The 22920-nt window shown below is 46.5% G+C and overlaps 1 protein-coding gene and 1 long non-coding RNA gene across 7 annotated transcripts in view; one reads left to right on the top strand and one right to left on the bottom strand.

The window, feature by feature from the left end:
* appbp2 (amyloid beta precursor protein (cytoplasmic tail) binding protein 2) overlaps window positions 1–22920 on the bottom strand; it is a 163263-nt gene that overhangs the window by 104676 nt on the left and 35667 nt on the right. For 5 of the 6 annotated variants that reach the window (XR_007482727.2, XR_007482728.2, XM_049725794.2 and 2 more), the window contains exon 3: window positions 7773–7924. Coding sequence is in view for 4 of the 6 variants with exons in the window: in XM_049725794.2 (XP_049581751.1) it covers window positions 7773–7924 (152 nt within the window). In the remaining 2 variants the exon portion in view is untranslated. The remainder of the gene's footprint in view (window positions 1–7772; window positions 7925–22920) is intronic. The other variant, XM_049725793.2, reaches the window with a different exon arrangement.
* LOC137840426 (uncharacterized) lies at window positions 15259–17940 on the top strand. Its single transcript, XR_011087067.1, has 2 exons — window positions 15259–15738; window positions 15999–17940. It is a non-coding gene; the product is annotated as an uncharacterized lncRNA (long non-coding RNA).

The raw sequence follows: 22920 nt of genomic DNA, 5'->3' as shown, positions 1-22920 counted from the left end.
TTCTCCCCGGGCCCGCGTGGGTTTTCTCCGGGCACTCCGGTTTCCTCCCACATTCCAAAAACATGCTTGGTAGGCCGATTGAAGACTCCAAATTGTCCCTAGGTGTGAGTGTGAGTGAGATTGGTTGTCTGTCTCTGTGTGCCCTGCGATTGGCTGGCAACCAGTTCAGGGTGTCCCCCGCCTACTGCCCGATGACGGCTGGGATAGGCTCCGGCACGCCCGCGACCCCCGTGGGGACTAAGCGGTTCAGAAAATGGATGGATGGATGGACTTTTATGAACCTTTATTGTAGTTCTATAAACTTTATTGTTTTTTGTAATGATTTTTAAAGTCAAACTGACTTGCAGAAACATTCTTATTTATTTAAATAAATAAGAAAATAAATATGAGTAAATACATTGTTACAATATACAACCAAGACTTTTATGAACCTTTTTTGAAGTGTAAACGTGTCTGGCTCCTCTCAGCTCTTGCGTGCTGGCCGACTGACAGGCTCCTGCGGCCCAGCGCGAGCGCGAGCGCATCCGCGGAAACTTTTTATAATTTTATTTTTATGCACTGTATTGTACTTTTAAATACATTATTGTATTTTGAGCATTTTTTAAAATATTTTAAAGTGTCATGGCTCCTCTCTGCTTTTGAGTGCTGGCAATGAGTGTTCGTCCGACAGTCTTGTGTGTTCGTCTCGTCCGTGCTACAAGTACAGCAGGCAAGTTCTGCTTGACATCGGCAGAAGTAGGTTTTGCGGCGTTCTGGACTTTGAAGCGTCGACATTAAAGGCGCTCGGACTGCTACGTCCTGAAACGTCGCCGACCTCGCCCGCTATTCCTCCCCCGGTTGGGAGCCGTCGTAAACGATGTGCGAGGAGGCAGAAGAGGGGCAAGCGCGGAGGCGTCCGGGCCAGGCTGGCGGCCAACCCAGCGCGACCGGCGGTGCCCTCCATTCTTCTGGCGAATGTTCGATCGCTGGACAACAAAATGGATTACGTTCGCCTGCTGAGGTCTACGAACCGGACGGTGCGGAACTGCTGTGTGCTCGTGTTCACCGAGACCTGGTTGAGTGACAGCATTCCGGACTCTGCAGTGCATCTGGAGCGGCTAGCGTGCTATCGGGCGGACCGTGCCATTGTACGAGGGGGAAAGTCGCGTGGAGGTGGAATATGCGTCTACATCCGAGAAGAATGGTGCCGGGACTCTGTGGTGGTATGTAAGCACTGCTCGCCGCTTGTGGAGTTTGTGATCATTAAGTGCCGTCCTTTTTATCTGCCGAGGGAATTTACCGCAATTCTGCTAGTCGCGGTATACATCCCGCCTTCCAACATCGAAAGAGACAGGATCGCGGCGCTTGGTGAACTGTACCAGGGTGTCAGTGAACAGCAAACAGCGCACCCTGACGGTTTCACCATCTTCGCTGGAGACTTCAATCATGCCAACCTGAAGTCTGTTTTCCCGAGGCTTCACCAGCATGTTCCTTTTCCGACACGTGGAGACAGCTTCCTGGACCTAGTCTACTCGGCGCAAAAGGGAGCTTTCAAAGCCACCCCCCGCCCCCATCTGGGGCTTTCTGACCATCTCACCGTTTTGCTTTTGCCCGCATACAGACAATTGGTGAAGGCATCCAGGCCGGTTCGGAGGCAGGTTCGAGTGTGGCCTGAGGGTGCCTCCGATGCACTTCGTGACTGCTTCGACACCACTGACTGAGACTTGTTTAAGCAGGCAGCCACCTACAACGATTGGACGGACATAGAGGAGTATACTGACTCTGTTACCTCTTACATCACGAAGTGCATCGATGATGTGACTTGTTCGAAATCCGTCGTCACTCGCGCGAACTGGAAGCCGTGGCTGACGGGGGCTGTCCTCAGACTGTTGAGGGCCAGGGACAAGGCTTTCAGAGCGGGGGATGAGGCTGGCTTGAGGACAGCGAGGGCCAACCAGTCCCGAGGCATCAAAGAAGCGAAGAAGGCGTTCTCGTGCAAGGTCTCCACCCACTTCAAGGACAGCAAGGACGCACGTAGCCTTTGGCGGGGCATTCAGACCATCACAGACTACAAGCCCGCGCCGAGGAGCTGTGAGGGCGACGTCCGTCTGCTGAACGATCTGAACCGCTTCTTTGCTCGCTTCGACGCCCAGAACAGCACTTGCCCGCTGAAGACCACTCCCCCCCCACACGAGCAGCCCCTGCGCCTCTCTGCCGACGGTGTGAGGAGGGCGCTTGCCGCTATTGACACCCGTAAGGCGGCGGGCCCTGACAACATCCCGGGTCGAGCGCTGAAGGACTGCGCTGGGGAGCTGTCGGGTGTCTTCACGGACATCTTTAACGTTTCCCTGCAGCAGGCCATCGTCCCCTCGTGTTTCAAGGCTGCCACCATCGTTCCTGTGCCGAAGAAACCTGCGCCGTCCTGCTTCAATGACTACCGCCCTGTGGCACTGACGCCCATCATCATGAAGTGCTTTGAGAGGCTGGTCATGGAGCACATCAAGTCCGTTCTCCCCCCCACCATTGACCCTTTCCAGTTTGCGTACCGTGCCAAGCGGTCCTCTGAGGATGCCATCTGCTCTGCCCTCCACTCGGCCCTCACCCACCTGGAGAGAAAGGACTCATATGTGAGGTTGCTGTTTGTGGACTTCAGCTCTGCCTTCAACACCATTGTGCCACAGCGACTCATCTGCAAACTCGACGAGCTGGGCCTCAGTACCTCCCTCTGCAACTGGATACTGGACTTCCTCTGTCAGAGGCCTCAGGTGGTGCGTGTTGGCGACAAAATCTCCGCCAGCATCACGCTGAGCACGGGGGCCCCCCAGGGCTGCGTGCTCAGTCCATTGCTCTTCACCCTGCTGACGCATGACTGCACTGCGACCTACAGCGACAACCGCATAGTGAAGTTTGCTGACGACACGACTCTGGTGGGTCTCATCACGAAGGGCGACGAGACTCGGTACAGGTCGGAAGTTGACCTTCTGACCACGTGGTGCAGGGAAAACAACCTCCTGCTGAACGCCAATAAGACCAAGGAAAGGTTACAGCAGGCACAAGCAGAAATACTAGTTCTAAGTCACACTTCAAACATAATCATAGGATAAGCTGTCAACCCTATCACTGTGCTGTTATAACAGGCCCAAAATCCACTGGTTTCACGTATCTCGATTCATTCACAGCTAATTAGTCACAGGGACAACAACCTCCTGCTGAACGTAAACAAGACCAAGGAAATCGTTGTTGACTTCCGGAAGGGTCACACGACACACCTGCCGCTGATCATCGACGGTGCTGTGGTGGAGAGGGTGAGCTGCACCAAGTTCCTGGGGGTGCACATCAGTGAGGACCTCTCCTGGTCCGCAAACACCTCGTCACTGGCAAAGAAAGCTCAGCGCCGCCTGTACTTCCTGCGGAAGCTCAGGCGTGTATGTGCTCCTCAGGCAGTCCTGTCTACATTCTACCGTGGCACCGTTGAGAGCGTCCTCACCAATTGCATCGCTGTCTGGGGTGGTAACTGCACTGAACAGAACTTGAAGGCCCTGCAGCGCATAGTGAATACGGCTGGTAAGATTATTGGTGCTTCGCTCCCCTCCCTGAAGGACATTTACACCTCCCATCTCGCCCGCAAGGCAACCTCGATCGATGAGTCACCCGGCTCGCTCTTTGTTTGACCTTCTGCCCTCTGGGAAGAGGTACAGGAGCCTGCGCTCCCGCACCACCAGACTCGCCAACAGCTTCTTTCTCCAGGCTGTTAGGGCCCTGAACTCGCTACCCCCTTCTGCGTAGCGTGTGGCACTGTTGCGCTATTTTCGGGAATGTCTGCTGTACGCGCACTTGCTCCTTTTTTTCTGCTCCTCTTATTTATTTATTTATTGTTGTGTTATTTATTCATTATTTATTCAGCACGCTTTTGTTATACTTGTTTACTTGTTTGTCTGTTGTGAGCCATGTCTTGTCACCGTGGAATAGGGGGAACGAAATTTCGGTTTCTTTGTGTGTCTTTGGCATGTGGAGAAATTGACAATAAAGCTGACTTTGACTTTGGCTGACTGATGCGCCCCCGGGCCCCAGCGCGAGCGCACCTGCACATAATTTTATTTTTAAACACTGTATTGTATTTTTACACATTTAAACATTTTAAAGTATAAATGTGTCACGGCTCCACTCTGCTCTTGCGGTGCTGACCAGCTGACGCGCCCCGGCAGCCCACCGCGACGGCATCCAGACATTGCTCAGAGGCACGCCCTGCTGCTCATTGCCGGCCGCTGTCCCAAATCCTGGACGACAGTGCTTTTTTTCTACATGCGCGGTTACGTTCACTGCCGTTGTCCCGACTGTTTCTGCACGGCGGTGCATTTTCCTTAGTGCGTGGCTATGTCACGTCTCCGCTCTCGCCCTGCTGGCCTATGGCATCATGTGCCCTCCGTGCTAGACCTCTGAGGCGCGCGTCGCCAATACGGAACTGCTAATCGTCAGTCCTCACAATTTTGTCTGTTTTGACACGCACGCCTGGCACCTGATTCTCGTTTGCCTGGCCCGCTGTGTTACGAGATGCCTGCACAACGCGAGCTCGCTGACCGACACGTCATTTTGAAATGTAAACGCGCAACAGCTCCGCTCTGCTCTTGCCGTGCTGACCAGCTGTCGCGCCCTGCTGCCCAGCGCGAGGGCATCCGCACAAGAGTTATTAGAATTTTATGACGAGCAAACAGGACAATCCGATCGGGGGTGACAAGCAGACACGCAGTTCTACTCCGCTGCTAATATGGTGACGCAGACGGAGTGAATAAAGTGCGGGAGGCTGAGATAAAATGTTGTTAGAACTGCTAAGCCAATCCACTGCAAGGACACATATCAACATGTTCCCACTGGCCATTATGGGCAGACAAAGCCCTGCAATACAAAAAGCAAAAAGCCACGACCATCGGGGAGTCACTGATGGTGTAGGGGTGCACTTGCCTGTCTTGTTGCCTGGGTTGTGTGCTTCATTGCATATGACGCTGTGAACCAAATCTATCCGCAATATTTGTTTTGAAAAAAAATCTGCAATACAGCGAGGCCGCGATAGGTGAAGCGTGAAGTAGCGAGGGATTACTGCATACCCTTTGTTGGCAATACTTATTTCCTCCATTGTATACTTACCCATAAGACAGAGTTGGTGAGCTATTACTTCTTTTTTTTTTAACCAGTGCTAAAAATAAAGTGTAACGAGCAGTTTTTGATGCTGAAATATCGAGGTACAGTACCGGTATCCACACTAGAGGCAACCCCTTGACTTTTACCACCATTTGTCAGAAAAGTTGACGAATATAGCATTCGCTACCTTTGCAAGCATTCACTGCTCAGTGAGCATGACCTTAACCAACTGCTATGGTCTACAGCTGATTAGTCAAGAACAGAAAAATGTTTTACTAAAAACTGTTTTTCCTGTTGAAAGAAGAATGTGTATTCTTTCATTTGGTAGATTCAATGTGTAAAATCTCTTAGGACAGCTTAATATTTTGTGGGTCTTGAAAAATCTGTCAAAATGCTCTAAAATGGAAGGCACTCTAGTTGCCTTTTCTGGAAATGGCTTATTGAATGAGTTAAAATGCAATAGCTGTTTCATCATTTTGTCTTGTGAAAAAAAAACAGAAAGACATTAATTTCTAACAACAATCTGTTAAGCTGTTAATACAAAAATGTATGCCTCAAGGCTTGTTCTTTCAACTCAGGAAAGACTGTTTTGGCCCAAATATAAGACGATGTTTTTTGCATTGAAATAAGACTGAAAAAGTGGGGGTCGTCTTGTATTCGGGGTCTAGACATTATACCGATTTTCACTTGTGCGCAGCGGTAAGTTAAAGGTTGCTGTTATCGACTGAGTATGTTGCTGTGTACAGTGGAGCCTCGGTGTTCGAACGTCCCGGTTCTCGAACAAATTGGTATTCGAACAAAAAATCAGAGATTTTTTTGCTTCGGATGTTGGCAAAATTCCGCTGTCAAACTTCGCGAGATGAGCCGAGAGGACCCGCATGCCAACTGACTCCATTTGTCATTACGTTCTAATTACTCTGAGGATTGCATCAACTCTAATCATGCCTCCAAAGGAAGCAAGTGGGAGCAATAAAGCCATTCTGAAACACAAAGACGCTCCTAAAGCAATGCGACACTGACAGCCCGGCGCGCTGCGGTTGCGTGATCGGACCAAATTAAGCTCCCTGCGCACTGAGGTCCATTTAAATTTTGGAAAGTACATTAGGACTTATTTTCTAAATTTTAGCGACCGCTCTGTCACAATAATGCGACCAGCGCGGTGCAGTTGTGCGGTCGGCGGAGCGCAACGGTTGCGCGTTCGGCGGTGTGCTGCAGTTGCGCGATCGGACAAATGAAAAAATGCTTTAAAAAGGCGTTTTTTTTTTTGGGCTTGGAACGGATTAATTTTTTTTCCCACTGTTTGTAATGAGAAAATATGATTCGGAATTCGAACGATTCACTTCTCGAACAGCCTTCTGGAACAGATTGTGTTCGAAAACCGAGGCTCCACTGTATATACATTTCATTGTTACTACTGTCCACTGTTGTGCTGTTTGTCGGATCGCGATTTGCTTCGTGTGCGCGCCGTTTGATTGACAGCTCCGGCACGCTCCTTTAAGTTTGCCTTGCATCGTATGAGTAGCCATTACGCAGCGGCACGGCGACTAACGGTCGCCACAAATGTATTTTGTTGTCTAGATCGATGATTATGTTTGGTGTGTTGCCAAAAGTATTTCAGTTATTATTTATTTATTTATTTATTTATTTGCCAATAATTCAGTAAAGCAATCAAAACTGAACCACGTCTTCCCTCCTGTGTTCTGACCGACACCCGGGGGTGAAAAGAGCATAATCATCCGAGCCAACCCCCTATACCAGGGGTGTCAAACTCGTTTTTTTCGCGGGCCGCATTGTAGAATGCGGTCTTCTTTCGGAAGGCCATTATGACTGTCAACCCAATTAAATGTATGAGCACCTCACATTATATACAGTAAAAGCTACAAAACAAACTGACAAATAACTCATTTTCAAATCAGACGAGTAAAAACTGGTCAAATATTTAAAAAAAAGATATTAAAAGTGAAGACAATTTGCAATTCTAGTAATGACACACGAATTTGATGCACAATTTGTCTTCGCGGACCACATAAAATGATGAGGCGGGCGGCATCTGGCCCCTGGGCCTTGAGTTTGACACCTGTGCCCTGTACAGTCCTCAGGCTCCCCAACAATAGTGGTAGCAGTTTGCATTGTTTTATTGCATTGTTTTTTCTTATTCAGATTTGTTTCAAGACTACAGTTAGACTTCACTTTGATGGTTAATGCAGTTATTGCAATTTTGTTGTTTTATCACAGTAGATTGGTTTATTTACATTTCAAAAACCAGAAGCCATTCATTTATAAATGTGATTGCACTTTAGTTTACATGTTCAGATATTAAGATGTGATAGACAGTTTTTGCATGATTTCAATGAGGCAAAATAACATGTTTTTTCTCTCGAACATATTGTTATAATCATTTGTTTCAGATGTAATTATTTTCTGTATAAAAATTTAATTTGGTGTTCAAAAAGTCTGTTTTCAAACTTGAGTCTTGAAAAAGAGGGGGTCGTCTTATATTCGGGGTCATCTTATATTCGGGCCAATATGGTATATAAAAACAAATACATACCAACCACTTAAAATAAGGTATTCTACACTTCATGTTGCCTATGATTTTTTATGAAAACACGGTAAACCGCATACAACAATGAACACTAGACTCCTCCATCACTTACCCAGCAGAAAGCCAAATTGGATAGTCTTGTCTTTCACATGAGCAGGAGAATCTGCAATGCAGGAGCAGCGGCGGCTGAATGAGTTGGCCAGCACTAATGTGACTTTCACCCCATGGTCCATCAAAGACTGGACACAGTGGTGTAGAAGGTGCCTGAGATGCCAGTAGGAGGAGAAAAATGTATTTTCCATAGCAACACATTTAATAACACATTTTAAGCCTTCATTAAAAGAGATTAAAAATAAAAAGAGGTTAAAATTATGTTTATATTAAAATGACCTAGTGACGAAAGAAACATGTACAGTGGAATATCCATTCAATGAACCTGGACCCAACGCCTCAGCAGTCAAAGTCTGTTAGTTCCTCAATTGGTTACAACTGTGCCACAGCACAATTAAACGGAGATGTGGCACAATGAACAGACAGACTGATTCACATTTTCACTTCCATTGTCACAGACATACAGTAGACTTGAGCAGCCTCACTAGATCTGTTATTAGTGAGGCTGGTAATATTCCAAAGTCAAAACATACAATATCAGTAACGAAAGCCAGTGGTGACCAAACTGTTAATACTGAAGATTTACAAGACATACGTACTCAGACACGGAAAATACATTTTGGCTGGAAAAAGGGGCCATCTTGGTAAACGATCTTTACAGAACTGTGGCTGCCATGCGCTTTGTTATCTTGGGCAGCAGCTGTAACACATGGACTTTGCCATGTGCAAACAGGGGGGATGGTTGACCAAGTAAATAAGCAGTTCAATTCATTTAGCGACTCTGCTCCGAGTCTCTCCCGGATGACCGAGCTTCTCACCCTATCTCTAAGGGAGAGCCCGGACATCCTGCGGAGAAAACTCGTTTCGGCCGCTTGTATCCGAGATCTCGTTCTTTCGGTCACGACCCATAGCTCGTGACCATAGATGAGGGTAGGAGCGTAAATCGACCGGTAAATTGAGAGCTTTGCCTTTTGGCTCAGCTCTCTCTTCACCACAACGGACCGGGTCCGCATTACTGCCGCATTACTGCCGACGGTGCACCGATCCGCCTGTTGATCTCACGCTCCATCCTCCCCTCACTCGTGAACAAGACTCCAAGATACTTGAACTCCTCCACTTGGGGCAGGATCTCATCCCCGATCCGGAGAGGGCATTCCACCCTTTTCCGATCGAGGACCATGGACTCGGATTTGGAGGTGCTGACCCTCATCCCGACCGCTTCACACTCGGGTGCGAACCGTTCTAGCGAGAGCTGGAGATCACGGCCTGAAGAAGCCAACAGCACCACGTCATCTGCAAAAAGCAGAGACGCGATGCTGAGGTCCCCAAACCGGACCCCCTCAACGCCTCGGCTGCACCTAGAAATTCTGTCCATAAAAATTATAAACAGAATCGGTGACAAAGGGCAGCCTTGGCGGAGTCCAACCCTCACTGGGAACGAATCCGACTTACTGCCGGAAATGCGGACCAGACTCTAGCATCGGTGATACAGGGACCGAACCGCCCTTATCAGTTGGCTCGGCACCCCGTACTCCCGAAGCACCCTCCACAGAACCTCCCGAGGGACACGGTCGAATGCCTTCTCCAAGTCCACAAAACACATGTGGACTGGTTGGGCGAACTCCCATGCACCCTCGAGGATCCTGCCGAGGGTGTAGAGCTGGTCCACTGTTCCACGGCCAGGACGAAAGCCACACTGCTCCTCCTGAATCCGAGGTTCGACCTCCCGACGGACCCTCCTCTCCAGCATCCCTGAATAGACCTTACCAGGGAAGCTGAGGAGTGTGATTCCCCTGTAATTGGAACACACCCTCCGGTCCCCCTTCTTAAAGAGGGGAACCACCACTCCAGTCTGCCGATCCAGAGGCACTGTCCCCGATGTCCACGCAACGTTGTAGAGGCATGTCAGCCATGACAGCCCCACAACATCCAGAGCCTTTAAGAACTCCGGGGGGATCTCATCCACCCCCGGGGCCTTGCCACCGAGGAGTTTTTTAACTACCACAGTGACTTCGACCCCAGAGATTGGAGAATCCACCTCAGAGTCTCCAGGCCCTGCTTCCTCAATGGAAGGCGTGTAGGTGGAATTGAGGAGGTCTTTGAAGTATTCTCCCCACCGACTCACGACGTCCCGAGTCGAGGTCAGCAGCACGCCATCCCCACTGTAAACAGTGTTGACGTTGCACTGCTTCCCCCTCCTGAGACGCCGGATGGTGGACCAGAATTTCCTCGAAGCCGTCCGAAAGTCATTCTCCATGGCCTCACCGAACTCCTCCCACGCCCGGGTTTTTGCCTCAGCAACCGCCGAAGCCGCGTTCCGCTTGGCCATCCGGTACCTGTCAGCTGCCTCCGGAGTCCCGCAGGCCAAAACGGCCCGATAGGACTCCTTCTTCAGCTTGACGGCATCCCTTACCGCCGGTGTCCACCAGCGGGTTCGGGGATTGCCGCCACGACAGGCACCAACGACCTTACGGCCACAGCTCCGGTCGGCTGCCTCAACAATGGAGGCGCGGAACATGGTCCACTCAGACTCAATGTCCCCCGCCTCCCCCGGGACGTGGGAAAAGCTCTGCCGGAGGTGGGAGTTGAAGCTCTTCCTGACAGGAGATTCTGCCAGACGTTCCCAGCAGACCCTCACAGAGCGTTTGGGTCTGCCAGGTCGGACTGGCATCTTCCCCCACCATCGGAGCCAACCCACCACCAGGTGGTGATCAGTTGACAGCTCCGCCCCTCTCTTCACCCGAGTGTCCAAAACATGCGGCCGCAAATCCGATGACACGACTACAAAGTCGATCATCGAACTGCGGCCTAGGGTGTCCTGGTGCCAAGTGCACACATGGACACCCTTGTGCTTGAACATGGTGTTCATTATTGAAAATCCGTGTCGAGCACATAAGTCCAACAATAGAACACCGCTCGGGTTCAGATCGGGGGGGCCGTTCCTCCCAATCACGCCCCTCCAGGTCTCACTGTCATTGCCCACGTGAGCATTGAAGTCACCCAGTAGAACGATGGAATCCCCAGAAGGAGCGCTCTCCAGCACTTCCTTCAGGGACCCCAAGAAGGGTGGGTACTCTGAGCTGCCGTTTGGTGCATAGACACAAACAACAGTCAGGACCCGTCCCCCCACCCGAAGGCGGAGGGAGGCTACCCTCTCGTTCACCGGGGTGAACCCCAATGTGCAGGCGCCCAGCCCGGGGGCAATAAGTATACCCACACCTGCTCGACGCCTCTCACCGTGGGCAACTCCAGAGTGGAAGAGAGTCAAGCCCTTCTCGAGAGGGCTTGTACCGGAACCCAAACTGTGCGTGGAGGCTAGTCCGACTATATCTAGTCGGAATTTTTCTGCCTCGCACACCAGCTCGGGCTCCTTTCCAGCCAGAGAGGTGACATTCCATGTCCCAAGAGCCAGCTTCTGCAGCCGGGGATCAGACCGCCAAGGTCCCTGCCTTTGGCTGCCGCCCTGCTCACATTGCACCCGACCCCTTCGGCCCCTCCCACAGGTGGTGAGCCCATGGGAAGGGGGACCCACGTTTCCATTTCAGGCTATGCCCGGCCGGGCCCCATGGGCGAAGGCCCGGCCACCAGACGCTCGCCTTCGAGCCCCGCCTCCAGGCCTGGCTCCAGAGGGAGGCCCCGGTGACCCGCGTCCGGGCGAGGGAAAACAAAGTCCATTTGTGTTTTTCGTCATAAGGGGCTTGGGTGAGCCGTGCTTTGTCTGACCCCTCACCACACATTATACCAACATTTGGAATCCCGAGAGTTATTAGAAGTGACAATGGCTTAGTTGGAAGAACAAATAGTACCATTAAAGATAAGCTGATTAAGACAATGAAAGAACCAGGGAGACCATGGCCTGACTGTATTGATATTGTAAAAATGAATATGCATATCCTGCCTGCAGAAGGGAAAAGTCAAACTGCCTTCGAGCTATTATATGGAAGACCATACGTACCTGATTTGACATTGAAATTTAAGGTCGCACCAGACTCTGTTCACAACTTGGCGTACTATATGAAGAAAACACTTGGATATCGTTAATGTCGCGATGCCAATGAACTACCAAATATGCCACTACCCCCGCAACAACAAGGGAATCGCCCAATCGCCATAGGAGACTAGGTCTTCATCAAGGTCATCAAGAGAAAAACGTGGTTGAGTGAGTGGTGGGAGGGCCTTATCGAGTGCTGATAACAACGGCAACGGCAGTGGAAGTGAACGGACGGAGCAACTGGATTGACTTGTCCCAGGTGAAACACCGACTGCTTGGCGACCTTGCAACAGGGTACCCTTCCCCGACTCCCAATACTCCCACGCATCAACAGTGTTTTGACGAAGGTTAAGTGCTAGTAACCTCTGACCTTCGGACACTGCAACGATGTGCTACAACATCAACCAACGGCTGATCATCGCAACTAGTCTCCTGGCAATCATGGGGACACTGGCATAAGGCATCTTCGTTGTAAAGCTATATTACGACAATTTACGAAAACAATAAACATGACTAATCTACGCAATTCATCCTCGTGTAAACTGTTGAGACTGTATGTCTACTACTCAGGTCCTGTTAAGGACCCCTTTGTTGATATAATTGTGTGTAAGGTCTTCTTGCCATTTAACCCTATTTGGACCTATGTTTCCATCAGTCGTGTGGCCAAAAGGTTCACCTGTTTGACCCCCATAAAAGTGTCCCCAAACAAAGTTATCTATCTAGCTTCTGCAGCCTCTCTGGCAGCATTCCGAAGCCACATGGCCTTGGATATGGTGCGTCCTGGGGCTCGAGGAGTTTACTCTATGTTTCAGTACCAGTGTTGTATGTTCATCACAAATACCGGTCCGGAATATAGGTCGCATTAGCCATAAAATGCGCAATAATGTGAAAAAAACATATATAAGTCCGGAGTATAAGTCGCATTTTGGGGGAAATTTATTCGACAAAATCCAACACCAAGAACAGACATGAACGAGCAACAACAGGCTAAACGGTAGGTATGCTAACGTGACATAAACACAAACGAAGAGCAGAGAGCGGGCCTGAGTTATTCAGAGTTATTCAAATAACTATTGCATAAATAACACATTTATAAAACGATCTGTGTCACTACAATTCATTAAATCCATCGATCGTCCTTTATGTCAACAATGGGTGCACGCCGCTGACGGCGCTTGCACTTCAAAATATTCTACAGGCCCATGTAACGATATATAAATTATATATCAGATAACTATTATATAAGCAATAATATTATCAAACCATCTGTGTCACTCCAAATCATTAAATCCATCGATCAAATTCCTCATCCTTTGTCAACAACACCGCGCGTGCGCCCTGACATCAGCCTCGTCGTTATTCCACAGATCTAGTATATAACTATATTGTAGCGTTAACAAAGTACAAGGAAAGATGTGGGTTTGGTAAACGGCTCTTTATTTAACAAAACAAGAGTTCAACGAGCCAACAACTACTGAACTGTAATGATAAAAACATATACAAGTTGCTACACAAAATAAAATATATCAAATAACTATAACATAAATAGTTCACCGCCAAATGGCCCCAAGCACCGGCGTCGACTTCCAGGCGTGTGGCAGCGTGGACTTCCATCCCCGGAGGTGGCACTTCCAGCCACGGAGGTGGAAGAGAGCTCCATAGAATAGGACCAGGCGTGCGTAAAAGCCATGTCCGAGCCCCATCCACCGTCCCCGGACAGCCACCCGGCCGATCACCGGCCCCCGACTTCCAAAATGGTACCATTCGTTTGTGCTTCGTTTGTGCTGGTTTGTGCAGTGAAAAGTTTCGTTTGTGCTGCTTTCGTTTCGGAGATATTACACATTTATTTTTTTGCGATGACGTCATCCAGCCCCCCCAACCTCGCAAAATTTAAGGAAAATAGTCTGATTCGTTTGTGCTTCGTTTGCGCCGGTTTGTGCAGCAAAAATTATCGTTTGTGCTGCTATGGTTTTTTTAGTTATGAACGATTATTTTATAGGTCATCCAGAGTTCACCCAGCCCCCCCTTTCTCCCCAAATGGACCCAAAATGGTACGGTTTGTTTGTGCTTCATTTGTGCTGGTTTGTGCAGCAAAAAAATTTGTTTGTGCTGCTTTCGTTTCGGAGATATTACACATTTATTTTTTAGCGATGATGTCATCCAGCCCCCCCTTTTCCTCCAAATGGACCCAAATTGGTATCGTTCGTTTGTGCTGGTTTGTGCAGTAAAAAGTTCCGTTTGTGCTGCTTCCGTTTCGGAGATATTACACATTTATTTTATAGCAATGAGTCACGTAGCCCTGCCCCCCTATTTACTTTCAAATGGACCCAAAATAGTGCTGTTTGCTTGGGCTTCGTTTGTGGTGGTTTGTGCTGCAAAAAGTTTTGTTTGTGCTGCTACGGTTTTGCAGAAATTACACATTTAATTTATAGCGATGACGTCACCGTATTTCGTTGCGAATTTCAAGCTCCTGGAATGCTCCGGATGTAGGACGAATACAAGGTAAATATGTTCTTCGTCTTTTTTTCTTGTTTTTGTCTTGCAGAAAACTTTCACTGCGGGAAATGGCTTTTGGTACGAGGATATTTCTGTACTTATGTTTTCATTGTGCTGATTAATTCCCTTGTTATCATTACGCCTATATGATCATTATTTTCAATTAAATCTGACGTGTAAAAGGTTCACTGCAACCTAAATACCTGGTGAGTCTATGTTTGTTCCAAAACATTAATTAATGCAACAATTAATACATGTATGTGAAGTTGATGACAGCCAGAAAAAGAAACTTGAAAACGTGAAAAAATAACTTTCTTTGCCAAAGGGAACATCATCAACACCTGAACACAGAGCCTTGCCTGTACTATCGTCCTGTGTTTCGAATGAAGACGGACACTGGGAAGGGTTTTCTATTGGCCTGAGGCAGAGAGAGTCAGGAAGACTGAGTCCCTCTTCGGCAGCAGTCTGAAGATAAGCCATGCCACAGGTCTGCAGGACAGCAATGTTTACACAAACAAATGAAACTTGCCTTGTTACTTGTTGGCTTAAACTGCAGTACTGTGAGGAGCATTGTTTTATCAAATGAACACTTGGGATATTCCTCATTGCGCTCTCAATTACAGTGGAGATGTGGCATTGTGCATCAATTTGGAGAGCACCAGAGGTCAGGAGGACAGGTTTGAATATTTGCCCCAGCAGTTCTGCCCTCTGTGAGTATACCTGTTGGTTCACACCCTGTGTTGTGATGGTTTTCACCAGGTGGAGGAATCGGTTCCCATGTTCATAGTTCAGAACAGTCTTTTCAAATGAAAAACGTTCACAGAAAGAACAGCATAAGCATTGCAAGACAGAATCAAATGCACAGGTATTGAGCACAAACACTTCTGATGTGCGAAGTTTAACCGGCTGTTAATGGTTCCCGTTTTTCAACAATGGTATCTTGACTTTTTTCCAGCCCACTCGTGTATGAATATGCAACCATTCAGGACAAAGAGAAAGATATGAAGTGATCTTTCTTTTTTTCGGTGGGACCGCTAAACCTCTCCAGTTTTCAACTGCACTGTCAGTAGATGCATCTGGCTCTGCTTCAGGATGAGATTTTTTTTCCCTTTTGTTTACTACTTCAGTTTGAGAAGTACTGCAGACGTTGTCAGGCTCTTTGACAGTCGTGGCATCACACTCATCCTTTTCACTTTTTTGTTTTGCAAAGCAAATCTGCATGTTTCCTTCAATGAAGGAAAGATGACGAGCAACAAACCGGTCCGCACGAATGGGTAGGCTTTCATGCTTGAAAAGGCCTTTTTTTTTATGTTTTTGAACTCTGCTTCAACAGCTGCAGAACTTGCAGTGATGCTGGTGCTTTTGAAGAGAGGGACCATTATTGCTGTCCAGAGTGGCAAGTAACTTCCAAGTCTTGTTATTTGGGAAATAATCTCAGGGAGGAAGTGGATGTTGTCTCTATCCCCATCAGCCATGGCAAGTGACCTGCTCTCCTCACATATTTCTGTCACCCACTGTCGGACATTAGTCTGGATGTGTTGGTTTAATGCATCACCTGGTTCTTGTCCCTCATCTTCCTCATCTGAAATGGGGACAAATTCTTCCGCGATTTGCGCTCTCAAGTATTTCTTGCACTTTTCTGATGGGATAGGGGCATGTTGCAAACATGGTGACTTAAGAAGCTGTGCTATTGACCTGACAAAGAAATCCTTAACACGAGGTATTTTGTTTTCCAGGCAGTCCCATCGGCAGATCATCTTAATACAGTGTGCTACATCTACCCTGACAAAACATGGGGGTAGATGTCCAGGCTGATTCCCATGTGAAATGTTCAAAGCACTCATTGATGTAGCTCTTCAAATCAGGATGAGGGGTAAAAGCTTTGACTAGAGCTCCAAGAATCGCCAGAGAAAAGTCACTTACTGCTTCTTTAGGAACAGATGCACCTGCATGGATCCATTCCTTCAGCTACTGTGTGATAGCATTAACATCATGATTCTCTGACAACATCTGCACGACTGGGACACTGGAGCTGGTATGCCCTGTCATAACACCCTGATACAGGAAGATATGGCCAGACATGCCATTCGGCCTCATCAGTTTTTTTATCTATTGAGCCCGTTGCATCAACACATAATATTGGGTGAGATTTCTTTAAGCTCTTGTACATATGCATTTTTGTTTGACTCCAATAGTGACAGAAAAACTTGTCAAGTCCAATGTCTTTGATGCTGTCACTGTGAGGTGCACTGTATTTCAACATCTGCATGATAAAATTGGATTTTTGTCACCTAATGGCAAATCATTTTTCTCTTGCTTTGCCTTGCGCAGGGTGGCCAAATTTGGCAGGTGGCTTGGCTCAGGGTCTCCGAAGGTCATCAGTTTATTTGCCTGTGATGCTCGCCATACATGTGACTCTATCCTGCCCTCACAAAGTTCCTTGGCTACCTGGACACGCAACTATCCAGATAGAAACCGCTTTGAGCTACCAGTGTGTAGAGAGTCATCACTGTTCTTAATGAAACAGTTCAATATTATTGGACTGTTCATTTCTGGCTCTTCGCCACAGTTAATGTTGAGAAGGCCATGACACTCTTTGCAGTATCCTCTGATTTCGATATAATTATTTGAGACCAATGGATAGACCTTGGCTCTTTTAAAAACAAATGTGCAAGGAATTTGGACTGTTTTCCAGATTTGTTCATTTATGATGTGGGTCCAGGTGCCAGGCTTCAAAATTCTATATTCTATTTTTTGGGTTCGACGGTTCTTATCTTTGTATTCAGCCTTTTCCGGAATGAATTCCATCCACTTGTCAAAAGGAATACGAAGCTGAAATGACCGTTCAGGGGCTGATTCCGAGCTTGCTTCACTGCTAGTTTCAGGATCAGTTTCATCATGACTGAATCCCAGAGCTGACCAGATAGTGTGTCTGTTTGTTTTAACAAAGGTGTACAGAGCCTTTGCAGACATCTTCCTTTCCAACTGGTCACTCAGATCTCTCCACACAGTAGCACTTGGAGTGGCTAAGTTACCATTTTCAAGTATGGCCTCTTTTGATGAGCAGAGAACTGCAACAATTAAATCATTGTCTACTGATGGTTGTTTGGGCATCTAGTTCAAGGACAAATAAATATAATCAGGATTCATTGCTTGAATAATGAAAATTACACGTGTGTTCATTATAATTGCTATGCATGAACGGAAAAATGATGCAAAGTGTTAGATAAATTGTATATATATGTTATCATGCGTTCCCTAATGAGTACTTATTAATAAAATTATTGCACAGAATGCTTGCTGTTTCGCCTTGCAGACGTCCACCAGACCACAACAAGTCATACGATGCTGTCTGGAGCTTCCTGACCTTGGGAATCCAAGAAACCTGTTGATAGCTCAAACTATTTTGTTGATGTCTGCACATGGCATTTTGTCCTTGCACTCTTTTCTCATGGTGTCTTGTCTGTGACTTCTTATTTCACATAGCATTTTGTCCTTGCACTCTTTTCGATTCTCATGACATCCTGTCTATGACTTCTTTTTGTTTATAGAATCTCGTTTCTTTTCTCATGAGACAAAGCCCACGCTTCCCCCCACCTCAGGGGCTAGTCTCACATTGTGTGTAGGGCATTCCTAAATAAAAGAGTGAGGAGTGCAAACAGACCTTTAGTGTATTTTGGGACTGCTGTAAGTCTGAATGCACTCCTCGCGAGAAAAGACTCAACATTCTGCCTCACTGGTTTTGTCTGCTGATCCTTTTGCTGATTTTGAACCTAACAGATTTTTGGGGGCTCGTTCCGGGGTCTCAATAGACCTATTTCGGGGTTCCGGCCGACTTTTCGACGCAGGACAAGTCCTTGGCCAAGGCATACAGATAGAGAAACCCTTTTCACGGGGCTGTCTCGATCAGTCGGTTGGACGCCGGAGTGGTTGAATTAAATTATGATTGCAGATTTTAAATTTAGGAGGAATTATTGATTGGTTATGACATAAGACTATACAAGGACACATGTAAGGACAAGTCAAAGATTTGAATCACTTAGAGTTAAAAACAACAAATAAAAACAACATTGCAAGGGGGGCACTTTTTATCAAAAGAACACCAAGTAAAGTATTAAGTAGTGGGCATTCGTGATTGGGATTGAATTAAGGATAAAATTAGGTCAATGATTAGAAATCAATGGTGTTCTACACAAAAAGCCTTAAATTTTAATGGGGAAATATTTGGAGTACTGTGTTGGTCTACATAGGTCATGGGCCTAGTTTATTTGGTTTTGATTGTGGTTTGGGTTTATTTTGTTTATTGTTAAGGTGTTCCTTGTTATTCTCTTATCCCCTGCATTGCAAATGTCTTCTTGATGCAGATAGGTTAATAGGCTGGGACTTTAGTGAGGAGATAATTTGTCGATTGATGGGGGTTAGTAATTGTCCAAATTCTAGTCACATGTTTTGAGGGACCACAGCAACAACATTATATTTAATTTCCAGGCCATTATTTCGTATGATATGACAGTGTCTAGCTGAGTAGACTGTTCTATCAAAAAATGTGAGAGTGAAGAAGGAGGTTTGATTTGTAATCTGACATTTGGGTCCCATCTTGAAGAGCATAGATTGTTTTTGTTTGTTTATTTTTAAAGATATATTTAACGGTTTATCTCGGTGCAGTAAGGATATAGCAATTTTGCAAGACTTAAAATTAAAAATTAAAAAGCAAAATTACATTCTCATTTTCCCAGATGTGAGGGAAATTGAAAGATAAGGAAGACGAAGAAAAGATAAGAAAGAACTTGCTGTTGCACAGACAGGAAGATGATGACAGTGTCAGCGCGGGCTCGCTTAAGAACCGCAGCTGAGAATGTCATGAATGAAGATGAGAAAAATGATCAAATTACAAAGACAGATGTTGTGGCACGGCAAAGCGAACCATCCTTTCCGTCTTTGTACCCCAAATTAAACCACTCATTGCTTCCTATAATTTGAGAGGTGATGAAGTACAACAGGTTTTCCTTAACCAAACATTGGGCAAGCGTTGAAGGCACCTGGAGTCCTTTTGATCTCCAGGGCCGTCCATTGGAATATAACGGGGTGCCATTACAAATACAAATTGACAAATTGATAAAATTCCAACGTAGAGCAAATTACACAGACATTGGCCGAACTAAACAAAAAGAAGATGAGTTGTTTAATGACTTTAGACACAGACCAGAAAGAGTGTTCAACTGATGTCTATGATCAACAACTCAAAGATGCTCTACATGCAAATTTGCGACCAGTATTATGTAGAAAATGAATAAATTCAACAATTTTTTTCCCTATGAAATGGTGCCGTTTGGGTTTGAAGTACGTAGTCGCTTCAAAGGAGGAAAAACATGATTTCAGATACGCGATTGGTCTATGAGAAGGCTACCCCTTGTGCCAGGGGTGTCAAACTCATTTATTCGCCGGCCGCAGTGTAGTCATGGCTTCTTTTGGAGGGCCGGTATGACTGTCATGCCCGAGTAGATGTGTGAGCGCCTCATATTGTGGGAGCTGCAGAACAAGCTGACGAGTACATCGCTTTCAAATCAGACAAGTAAAAACTGGTCTAATATTTGAAATGTAACATATTACTAAAAGTGAAGATAATTTGCAATTCGAGTAATAGCACATGAATATAAAGCACAATTTGACACCTGTGCCTGATACAAAGGTAAAGTTGGATTGGAATGTGATGAAACGGATATGGACATCCACATGTTCCATTGGAGTTTGAATTGCTTGCAATGTAATTGCGAATTAGTTAACACCTGTGTGGTTGATTGAGTGAGTGAGTGAGTGAGTGAGTGAGTGAGTGAGTGAGTGAGTGAGTGAGTGAGTGAGTGAGTGAGTGAGTGAGTGAGTGAGTGAGTGAGTGAGTGAGTGAGTGAGTGAGTGAGTGAATGTGAGTGAGTGAGTGACTTTTCTGTCGCCTGCACGTCATCTTTCCTGCATGGCTACGTTGCTGTCTCAGCTGCATCTGACCGTTGAAAGATGCACGACACTCATTCCTGCCACTCTCATCCCCCTTCCTGACGACGGCGAATTCCATGATTGTGTCGAAGCTGCCCAACAGATTGCAAAGGCTCGGCCTGATTTGGAAGATACGCCTCTTCCAGATGGTCATGTGGTTTTTGTTGATGGGTCTTCTAAGAAAAATGAATCTGGTGTGACCCTTACTGGGTATGCCATTGTTACTGCCAACGAGGTTTTGGAGGCTGCTAAACTGCCATCCAATATGTCGGCACAGGCCGCTGAGCTCATTGCTTTGACTGGGGCCTGCAAATTGTTTGCAAACAAATCCGTCACTATCTGGACTGATAGTCAGTATGCTTTTGCTACAGTGCACGTTTTTGCTCAGCAGTGGAGCAACCGTGGCATGATAACTTCTGCAGGGAAGCCCGTCACCCATTCCATAATACTAACTCAACTTTTGGATGCTGTCCAGCTACCTTTAAAGGTAGCGGTTTGCAAATGTGCTGCTCACACTGCAAGCTCTGATCCTGTTTCTCTCGGTAATGCTTTTGCTGACAAATCCGCTAAGGCCGCTGCAGAGGGCCTGCTCCATGTCCTCTCGTCTCTCACAGCTCATGATTCGATGTCACACATCTCCCCTGATGTGTTGCTTGACATGCAGTCTCAGAGCCCCTCCCAGGAACGGCTCTCTTGGGAAAAACGGGGTGCAACTAAAAACACTGTTGGTCTTTTTGTGTGACCTTTGGGCAAACCTGTCTTGCCTCGTAACTTGTTCAAATGGGCTGCTATTTCGAGTCATGGGGTCACCCATGTCTCGACGGGGGGTATGGTGAAACAAGTTGAAGCTATTTATACAACATACGGCTTTGCAGCTTTTTCACAACATTTTTGCAGAGCGTGTTTGATCTGTACTAAACAGAACCCACAAGGCAATTTAAGACCTCAGAGAGGGAAATTCCCGACTCCGTTGTATCCGTTTCAGACAATACATATGGATTATATCCAATTACATAAATGTGAAGGGAAAGAATATTGTTTGGTCATAATAGACGCATTTTCTAAATGGGTAGAAACATTTCCTACCAAACATGCTGATGCACTCACGGTGGCAAAGGCCTTATGCAAAGACATCATTCCAAGATACGGTATTCCAGAAAAAAATTACAGCGACAATGGTCCACATTTTGTAAATCAGATAGTGCATAACATTGGGAGAATGTTCCACATAAATCTAAAGAACCATTGTTCCTATCGTCCACAATCAGTTGTTGGGAGATCTAGCGCGACTATAAAAAACAGATTAAAGAAATGTAAGGAAGAAACCAAACGACCATGGACTCAGTGCTTAGACCTGGTCAAAATGTACATAAATATTACAAGTACAACAGGGCTAACTCCCTATGAAACTATGTTTGGAAGACCTTACAGGCTTCCTCAGTTCAAGAACACATGGGAGATCCCCGAGGAAGCCACGTTAGCTGATTACATGAGTAAAATGTTGGAACGTCAAAAGAATCTAACCAATAACACTGATGATGAACCCATTTCTCCGCAGGAAGACCCCAAAGTGGTACCGGGAGACTGGGTTTTGATCAAGAGTATCAAGAGGAAGAATTGGCATTCACCCAAGTGGGAAGGTCCCTTTTTGGTACTACTCACGACACCTAATGCTTTGAAAAAAGCCGAACGCAACACGTGGATTCATTTATCTCATTGTAAAAAGGTGATCTCTGCAGACCCAACCTAAGTACGGAAGGTGAGCAAAGTCTGGTAATAGCGCCTGATCCTGGTGCCAACATCCAGGGTTGACACGAAAGCTAGCAGAAGCCAATTTCCAAGACACCAACCCGAAGCTCAGGGTGTTGACTCTGAGGAGATCAAAAAACATGAGCATTAGAGAGTCATTTGGTGAGTATTTTAATCAGGCTGTGGCCTGTGCAAAGTCTGCCATGTGTTTTTGGTTGCTTTTGTTGGTTTGTGTTACCATTGTATTTTTTTCGGGGGTTATTTTATTTGGAGGGATAGAGTACCATGAGCCTCGAACATTCTTCTCTCAGGCAAATACCAACAATTCTAATCAATATGGCTCATGGGGAAAAATTGCTAGACATAAGCGCGACACTAAATCCCCTTTTGATCAGGTTGTTTGTGTTCCAGGAGCCGTCCGTGTTCCAACTTGCGTACCATGGCTTTTGTCTTGGACTTACAATAAGTCATTAATGTTTACTGTGGCTCCTAATACATCTTCTTCTATTATTGTACCTATGAAAAGTTTGAAAGGTTTCGAAATGGTCACCCCGCTCTCTGGTTCCAGTGAAGAGGCTGTGTTCTTTGCTAAACGAGTAACTTTGAAGAATCAGGGTACAAGCTTCCTTTTGACTTTTACACTCCCTGATGGTCAAATTCGTCCTCCAAATGCCACCTTGTTTAACACTTCCTGTTGGGGTTTTCAACTATGGGGTTGGTCCTCTGGAATCGATCCTCGCTTTCCTATTGCTATTAGCATTAACAAAACAATGTCGATCGCAGACCGTCCCGTTACAAATAATTTACCTCTTTTGAAAATCATACCTGCAAATATAGTTCCTAAGTGTGCTGTTGCTTTAATGTTAAACCCATCCATTTCACCCACTCATGATTGTTTTAAATGGGATAAGGTTTACCCTTTTGC

This window comes from Syngnathus scovelli, chromosome 7 (assembly GCF_024217435.2).
Source record: "Syngnathus scovelli strain Florida chromosome 7, RoL_Ssco_1.2, whole genome shotgun sequence".
NCBI lineage: Eukaryota > Metazoa > Chordata > Actinopteri > Syngnathiformes > Syngnathidae > Syngnathus > Syngnathus scovelli.
Note: the sequence above shows the minus strand (reverse complement) of the source record. Positions and strands in the feature narration are given on the sequence as shown.